Source organism: Apostichopus japonicus, chromosome 17, assembly GCF_037975245.1.
Source record: "Apostichopus japonicus isolate 1M-3 chromosome 17, ASM3797524v1, whole genome shotgun sequence".
Classification (NCBI taxonomy): Eukaryota; Metazoa; Echinodermata; class Holothuroidea; order Aspidochirotida; family Stichopodidae; genus Apostichopus; species Apostichopus japonicus.
The window spans coordinates 20,782,698-20,791,996 of NC_092577.1; the positions used below are offsets into that span (position 1 = coordinate 20,782,698).

The 9,299-nt window shown below is 41.7% G+C and overlaps 1 protein-coding gene across 1 annotated transcript; it reads left to right on the forward strand.

Moving 5' to 3' along the window:
* Nucleotides 1-752: 752 nt before the first annotated feature.
* Nucleotides 753-2,798, forward strand: LOC139954710 (uncharacterized). Its single transcript, XM_071954630.1, has one exon. The coding sequence runs from the start codon at nucleotides 753-755 to the stop codon at nucleotides 2,796-2,798; it is 2,046 nt and encodes a 681-aa protein (XP_071810731.1).
* Nucleotides 2,799-9,299: the final 6,501 nt, after the last annotated feature.

The following is a 9,299-nucleotide window of genomic DNA, read 5'->3' on the forward strand; positions in this document are numbered from 1 at the left end:
AGAAAGTTCTGGGAAGTAGATAACATGGGCTTAAATTGCAAAGTAACTTGTCACACCAAAGAAGAAGAAGAGGCCATCAGAGTGGTTATAAAATCGATGGCTGGAGGTGACAATTGTAGATACCAAGTAAGAATTCCATGGAAAGAAAAAGAAAGAAAAAACATGACTACAAATAATGACGTGTCTGCAAAGAAAAGGCTAGAAAGCCTACAAAAGAAGTTGATAAAAGATGAAAAACTAGGCAAGGCATATAGCTGTGTCATTGAAGGGTATTTGGATAAGGGTTACATTAGGAAAGTAGATGAAGGGGAACCTAAATCTAGTACAGAGTGGTTTATTCCACACTTTCCAGTGGTAAAAATGGATGGAACAACTACTAAGGTTAGGATAGTTTACGATGCATCAGCGAAAGATAGAGATCTGTGTTTAAATGATGTAATCAATAATGGACCAAAACTTCAAAATGACCTCTGTGATGTTTTGCTTAGGTTCAGGCGAGACAAAGTAGCGGTGGTCTGCGACATTTCTGAAATGTATTTGCAGATTGAGATAGATGAGGTTGACCGGCCTATGTTCAGGTTCATGTGGCGAGATCTGGATGTGCAAAAGGAACCAGGCACTTACGAATTCAACATTGACTTTTGGGTTGAATGTGTCACCATTCATTGCCCAAAAAGTGTCACAAGAAAATGCAAAGCGTTACAAGGAACAGTTTCCTAGGGCAGCTAACATCCACATACATGGATGATAGTATGGATAGTGTAGAGGATGAAGATGTTGCTATACAGTTGTATCGTGAGCTCACAGAGTTGTGGGCAAAGGCTGGTATGAGTGCAAGGAAATGGCTATCGAATTCAAAGAAGGTACTCGAAGCTATTCCTGTAGAGCATAGAGCTAAAGAGATTAAAATAACTGATAGTGAGTGGCCATCAATCAAGGCTTTAGGGTTAACATGGCTAGCTGAGAGTGATATGTTTGTGTTGAAAGGCCCAGATAGAAGTTTGGAAAAGATGACAAAGAGAAACATATTGAGTCAGCTTGCAAGTCTCTTTGATCCGCTAGGTTTTTTGTCGCCTATCATCACTACTGGAAAAATTATGCTACAGGAAATCTGGTCCAGTGGAGTGCTGTGGGATGAGGAAATTCCTCAAGAGTTAGCATCAAAGGTTAAAGCTTGGGTCAGCGATTTGCAAAACCTTGACAAAGTAGTGGTGCCTAGATGTATTGAGTATGAGAGTGGTAAAACATCCATTCATGTATTCACTGATGCTAGTAAGGATGCATATGCTGCTGTAGCGTATGCACGAAGTGAGACAAATAGTGGTGTGACTGTTCGCCTCATTGCATCCAAGACAAAGGTGGCTCCTTTGAAAGCACTCAGCATTTCTAAATTAGAATTAATGGGTGCAATGTTGGGATTGAAGTTGGCTGGTTCAATCTCATCAGTATTGTGCTACAGATTAGAAGATGTTGTCTTTTGGGTAGACAGTCAAAATGTCCTCTATTGGATAAGAGGGAGGAGTAAGTTGTTTAAGCCGTTTGTTGCAAATAGAGTTGGGGAGATCCAGCATTTGACAAACCCAGCACAGTGGCGTCATGTGCCGGGTAAAGATAATCCTGCGGATTTAGCTTCGCGGGGTACAACGGTTGTGAAGATGATAGAGCATGAAAAATGGTCGAGTGGGCCTGAGTTTCTTTATGGTGATCCGACATGTTGGCCTGTAAACACAGTGAACGATGTGGTTGGGTCTGACCAACGTAAAGTAGTGGTATCAATGATGAATAGGAAGGTGGTTGTACCAACATTTGACGAGTGGAAGTTAAACCCTTGTCGTTTCAGTAGTTGGGAAAGAATGCGTAGAGTTACGGCATATGTGTTTCGTTTCATCAACAATTGTCGTAGTAAGAGTGAAGATAGATCAAAGGGTAAAGTTTTGAAGCTGGATGAAATTCAAGATGCAGAGAACTTTTTAGTGTGCGTCGCACAGGAGGACGCATTCAGTCGAGACATAGAAAATATTAAGAAGGGTGGTGCTGTAGGTTCAAACAGTGCCTTGAAATCCTTGTTGCCTAAGATAGATGACGATGGCTTGCTCAGGATGACTGGTCGGTTGAGTGTCGTTGAGACACTGCCATTTGATGTGAGATTCCCCGTTATTCTCCTTCGCAAACATGCTCTGACACGTTTGATAGTTAGGAAATATCATACCGATGGTAATCACGTTCAGGGTACTAATTATATTCTGTCAAAGATAAGTGAAAAGTACTGGGTGGTACATGGTCGTGAAGAGATCAGGGAGTGCGAAACTAATTGTAACCAGTGTAAGTTGAGAAGCGTTAAGGGTGGTGAACAAGTAATGGCACCGTTACCAAAGAGAAGGGCGACTGTGACCTTAAGGGCGTTTTCTAAGGTTGCTGTTGATTATGCTGGACCTTTTCTCACTATCCAGGGAAGAGGTCGTGTGAGGACTAAGCGATATTTGTGTCTCCTCACTTGCTTAAGTACTAGAGCGGTACATTTAGAAATAGCCTATGGTCTTGATACAGATACGTTCTTAAATGCGTTTTATAGATTTGTGAGTCGAAGAGGTAAGCCTGAGGAAGTTTTCTCAGACAATGGAACTAATTTTGTGGGTGCGTCTCGGGAGTTGTTCAGGTTGATTGACAAATCAAAGGTCCAAGAGGTGACAGCGGGTCAGATGAGGTGGCATTTCTTACCCCCATTGTCACCTCATTTTGGTGGTGCTCATGAAGCACTAATCAAGACAAGTAAGAGCTATTCAGGCAGTTCTAGGTGATGCAGACGTGACCGATGAAGAGCTTCATTCAGCCTTTGTTGGTGCCGAAGGTATAATTAACTCAAGACCATTGACGTATGTGTCAGCCTCTCCCAAAGACATGACCCCATTGACACCAAATCATTTCCTGCATGGGTCTATGGGTGGAACATTTGCATCAGAGGAAATTGTAGATGGCACAAAATATAGTCCAAGGAGGAGATGGCGCCGTGTGCAGGAGCTGATGCGCCATTTCTGGCAAAGATGGCTCAGGGAGTGGTTGCCTTCCTTGAATCGTGGAAAAAAGTGGCATAAGGAAAAAGTTGATTTGAAGGTCGATGACTTAGTTTTGGTAATGGAAAAAGATGTAGTTAGAGGTCAGTGGCCATTAGGAAGGATAAAGGAAGTGTTTCCTGGTCCAGATGGCCATATTAGAGTGGTAAAGATTAAGACCAGGGGGGGTGAGGTGATTAGAAATATCACAAAAGTGTGTCATTTGGAGTTGTGTGAGTACAAGTATTTAAATTTAAGTGTTAGTAAGTTCTATTTTGAAATTTGAGTCATCTGTTGCTAATGTTGTTTGGAGGTTTTGAAAAGAACATGTTTTGGAAAATCTTTCTTTTTTGTTACAGTGTATACATTGTTGGGATGGTATTTGTTAGGCTAAGTAGCCTGATGTAGTTTGAGTGTAGGGTTGATTATAGAGCATCGGGTTCCTTTTTACTTTTTTGTTCAGTCTGTTAACAGTTATGGTGATAGGTTTACCTAGGTTTCGACATTTGGTCGAAGAAGGGGAGAATGTTCTGAAGGATTTAAAGACGAGAGTAGAGGGCGCTATGAGATATAAAAAAAGTTGTGATTAAGGGTCAAAGGTGAAGAAAAGGAAGAAAACAAGTTGAACAGATGGCGTGTTAATCCGTAAAACGATCGACAAATACAGTAGAGAGAATCAAAAAAATCCTTGTTTCAGATTGATTATTGTTTACGTAAGAACAGTGCCAAATGTTAAAATAACTGGATCTTTTCTAACTTCCCGTGCAACCAAATCTGCCTGCATGCGGGTCAATACCTTTGCATTGAGTGCATCCGAAGCACATTCAGAGGTAGGTAGAAACATCTTTGCTACTGCTTGAACACGGTGAACACGTTTCCTGTTGCCTCTGGATGAGCAAACCTTTTGGTGTTTCCAAAGTCCATCCTTCTTCAAACTACCATCACAATATTCACATGGCAGGTAGTCTGATGATTCCGCCTTGTCTAATGCCGTTGGCCTTTTCCGTGGCTTTATTTGACCTTCTCCAGTGTCCCATACCAATTTATTGTTTTAAATTCCCTCGGTTTCTCAAAACAGCTATCTTTGCTTTTCTATCATTTCCATGTAATGGAAGAGCATTGATTTCAACAACTAACTTTTCTTCATCATGCTTCTGAGAGCAATGACGAAAAATCTTTGCAAAAGCGTGATCACAGTAGAGGAAGTAGTCCTTGGAATCCCACTTTCTATTACCCTCTTTGCTTTTACTTGATAGCTGCACATCACTTGTTGTTGCGAATGCTTCGTCATCACTTGAAGAGTCTTCCCAGTCTCCGTCATTACTTGAGTCTTCATCTTCAGTAAAAATTGGCTTATTCTTAATCTTTCGTTGCCTTTTTGTCTGAATATATACCTTGCTCATCTGTGTCTTTCTTTCTTTTCTTCATTTTTGCCTTTCGTTTCCTTTCAGTTTTATTTGCAGTTTCGGGCCCTTCCTCATCATCTTTCTCTGCAAGCTGCACTCCACTTGTGGTTGTGAAGTCTTCATCATATGTCTCTTTGTAAGTTTTTGATTTTCTTCTATCTAGATCTGTAGATTCCTCATCTTTGTTGTCTTCTACAAGTAACTTTCTTCTCTTGGATACCTTAGCCTTTGATTTGTTTCTCTTCCTGTGAACCTTTGACTTTGTTTTAGTTTTAATTGCAATTGTGGGCTCTTCCTCGTCACTTTTCTCTGCAAGCTGCACTCCACTTGTGGTAGTGAACTCTTTATCTTCACTTGATGAATCTTCATCTTCCACAAAATATGTCTCTTTGTAAGTTTTTGATTTTCTTCTATTTAAATCATGCTTTTTACGTGGAAAGAAAAAAACGGACACGGACCAAAGGTCAACAAAACCAAAAACAATTCCAGTCTGTTTAACGACCACCATAAACCCAACTGAAAACCCACAAACAGAAATCTCTCACTCACCCACAAATGTATTCAATGTAGCGTTCAACGTGACATGAAATGATCACGGACCCAAAGGCCAACAGAACCAAAACAATAACGCTACACAAACCAGCCCCAAAAAAGCCAACTCCAAACCACAAACAGAACCCCCCCCAACCCATATTATGTAACGACCACACAACCCCCCCCCCCCCACACACCTGAAAAATAACCCACTCCAAAACTTCATCCGGGGTACGCCGTCCCGATGGTAGACAACAAGCCTGCGCATTACCTGCGAAGTTTTCCCAATATGGGTCTTTTCAGGCCCCTGGCAGTGTTCCCCCTTTTCTTACGAGGGAGCAGAGTTCTTAGCTTCTCGTCATTGATCGAGTGGACCTCCCTGTTAGGAACAGGAGGTGCACTAGCGACCATCGTGTCCGGTATAACGGAAGCGGCTGCGGGTAGGGTGGAAGGGCCACTCGAGTCAATGAGATCAGTGGCCTGTTTCGTCTCATCAAACCAATCGGAGGACTCCTTAGCCACAACTAATAAGGTTGTAGTGCAGTCCTCCATTGACGAGTCAGATTCTGGGCCACTGAATGTCTCTTGGGCCGGTTGACTCGGGGCCCAACTAGTATCACCGATAGCGGGCGAAGCTACCGGTAAACCAGTACAAGCGGCATCCTGCGCCGCATGCCACTCCGTTAGTACCATCTCCGCCGTTTTGTCCTGCTCTGCCTTAGTGGGCAGGCTGGCAGTCTCGGCAAGTTCGATCAGGGGAGAGGTCGGACACGAAAGGGGGAACAAAGCCTCCACCAGGGCGCTAGTGTCGGACACTGGGGCGATGACAGGAGCATCAGGTGGTACGGTGTCAGAGGCCGGGACGGGGACCGCTTCAAACACGCCCGTAGCCACTCTCGCGGCGTATGAGCGGTCTGGGCATAAACGGGCCAGATGGCCCGTTTTCCCACACGAGTTACACACGATATCCCCTTTACACTCGGCCAGGGTATGCCCAACCTGTAAACAGCGGCTACACCGCTTGTTCGGACAACCTGGCCTCATGCCTTTCCAGCCCACACCTCCAACAAGTGCGAGGCTGGCCCGGATATGCAGTTTTTGATTTGTATATTCATCATCCTCGTTGTCTTCTACAAGTAGATTTATTCTCTTGTATACCTTAGCCTTTGATTTTATTTTCTTCCTGTGAACCTTTGACTTTGTTTTAGTTTTAATTGCAATTGTGGGCTCTTCCTCGCCATTTTTTCTCTGCAAGCTGCAAGTTGCAGGATTCTGGAACTTCTCCTAGCTGCACTCCACTTGCGGTAGTGAACTCTTTATCTTCACTTGACGAATATTTCTTTTTCAAAGCATCTTTCTTCTGCTGAATGTTTGTATTCATGTTAACAGTATCATCATCTGAATCTTCCTCATCCATGATACCTTTCACAAGTAATTTTCTTTTCTTGTATACCTTAAGCTTTCTCTTCTTGCTTGCCTTTGGCTTTTTTTGTGGTTTCAGTTGCAGCTTCGGGCTCTCCTTTGTCACCTGAGGCTTCAACTTCATACTCCTTCATCTTGTCTCCTATGAGTTCCCTACTCACAGGACTGCTTGCTCTAACATTTTCACAGAACTCTTCCGCTTCTACAATTACCTTGGAAACCTTTCATTTCTGTGGGGAAGTATCTGAAGAGTCATTTGAAGAAGCATTTGAATCATCGATATTAGACCTCTCAACTGAATGATCTGGGTCATGGTCTTCCTCCAAGTCACTTAAATCACCATTCCCAGCATCGCTGTCATGACGGTAGGGATGCTGCAATGGTATTACTTCTGACAATTGTGAGTCTGAGTTGCAGGGTTCTGGAACTACTGCAGGAGATAATTGTAGATTTACCTCTTCCTCAACTGGAAATCCATCCTCATGAATGGGCGATGTTTCTTGGGTGACCCCACGACAGGTACGTGAAAATGGACATGGCAATGGTATTACCTGTGACAACTGGGAGTCTGAGTGGTTGAATCTGATTCCAAATTCTCATTTTCCTTCTGTGGAATTTCTTCTGGGACTCTGAAAAAAGCTGGTGGTGGAAAACAATATGAAAATGGCAATCCATAATCGTACAGTATTTCTTCATCTGCTGGAATGTGTCGAGTTGCAAACAACTGTAGCTGTGGCTTATTGTCTGGCCCTTCAAAAACTTTCACTTTGCTGTTTATCTCTTTTCTACTTGTGGCGTGGTTGACTAATCGTCCAAATTTCCATGGATCATCATCTCTTGGCTCCTGTGAGGCATCGACACTGGAAGAAACAAACAAAATATTTCTTTAACAAAACCACAATGAATGACAAGATGCACGAAATAGAAGAATCATTTCTAAAGACACATTCCACCTCCTGTCTAACATTATGTTCTTTCAGCAATCCATGGAACAATGTAGCATTGCTCAACAGCTTTTACACTGCATGTACTAATGGGAACAATAACCAGAAATCCCAAGATTCAGCAATTCCTTACATAAAAATGATACATGTACTGCTAGGGTTGAGTATTTGATATCAGTTGACCTCTGACATCTACCCAGTTTGACACACTATGAACTCAACCATAGTACATCTACGTACATATGGGTTTGCTTCACATATATTGAAGTCTAATGACCTCTGATTCCCCTTAAGTAAGGGTTTTATTTGAACGTATGATAACTTAATACACATGGTCAAGCAAAAGTTCAGAAATAAAATGAAAATTACAAAATTCACTTTCAGCACAAAGAAGCTCTGCAAGCAGTGTACAAAACTAACATGACTGTGTGTTTATGAGCCTACAAAATGCATGGACTGCTTCTGAATGATACATTGCTTGTGAAGGTGTGTGCACAATTGACCTTAGTAAAAAGAAAGCAAGGCAGGTTGACATCAAGTCCCAAAGTCATTGTATAGTAATTGCATATCAACTTTCTGAGATTGTAACACGTTATTGTGGGGGCCACCAACAGCAGATAGATAAAGCAGATAGATAAAGGAGATAGATAAAGATAAAGACAGCAGATAGATAAAGTTCAAGAATGTCAATGTAACGATTTCGCTGAATGTGTCTGCAAGACACAATTGTTCGCCCTTGGGCAGCTACCCACCAAGGTTGAAGAAGTTAAACCAGGCCATTTAAGGGGATTTCTTGAACCAAAATCGGACCCAAACACGTCTACCCACACACACCTTTTGGCCCTTCCCTCGTCATGAACTTCTGGTCACACCCTGGAACCCTTTTTAATATTTTACTTAATGGTTTCAGACTATCTAAATCGGTATCATTTACTCATACTTTGAAACATCACGTAAAAGATCTCACAGCATTATAATGTAATGGAACATGAACTTCATTCATGCAGAGTAAGTTTGTAGGTTTGCTTACCGCAACTTTCGATGTTTCCAACGAAAAAAAAAAAACCTAAATCCAGTCTCCTTCATGGCATCTCTCTTATCTCCTTCTGTTGCATTTACCAATTATCCCTTGTATGTAAGCAGAAAATCTCCTTTCTCAAATTTTGTTTGGGGTAAAAATAGCTCTTCCTGAAAGACAAGGACACAAAAATTAATTGATTTTCTGTTGCGAGAATAATTTTCATTTTCACGTAAGCGTAATTGCTTGTCATACTGCTTCTTTCCTTCAATTTTATCTTTCTTTCTCTATGCTGCGCTTAATTTGTGTAAACACCAAATATTGCTGGCTCATGTCTATGGAAAGTCTCTTTCAGTCTTAAATATCTACCCCTCCGAATGGCTAACCCACATTAGCATGACAGACAAATATAACTCGCCAGTGATATTTAGTCATGCTTCAACGGAAAAAAACCTAATTCCAGTCTCCTTCATGGCATCTCTCTTATCTCCTTCTGTTGCATTTACCAATTATCCCTTGTAAGTAAGCAGAAAATCTCCTTTCTCAAAATTAATTGATTTTCTGTTGCCAGAATAATTTTGATTTTCACGTAAGTCTAATTGCTTGTCATTTCTGCTTCTTTCCTTCCTCCAATTCTGTCTTTCTTCCTCTATGCTGCGCTTAATTTGTGTAAACACCAAATATTGCTGGCTCATGTCTATGGAAAGTCTCTTTCAGTCTTACATATCTACCCCCCTCCGAATGGCTAACCCACATGAACACGACAAGACATAATCCTTAGATTTTCAAGCACGAGGAGAGATGATGAACCATATGCATACATGCATGCAGTCTGGTATGATAGCCCTCAATGGGAGAGATGTATGCCATCATTGTCAATTTAAACCCAGCATATCTGTGTTTATTGCCACTGAGATGATAAATG

What these genes read in the sequence shown, in the direction of transcription:
- LOC139954710 (XM_071954630.1), top strand. Translation starts at nt 753, where the DNA reads ATGGATAGTGTAGAGGATGAAGATGTTGCTATACAGTTGTATCGTGAG.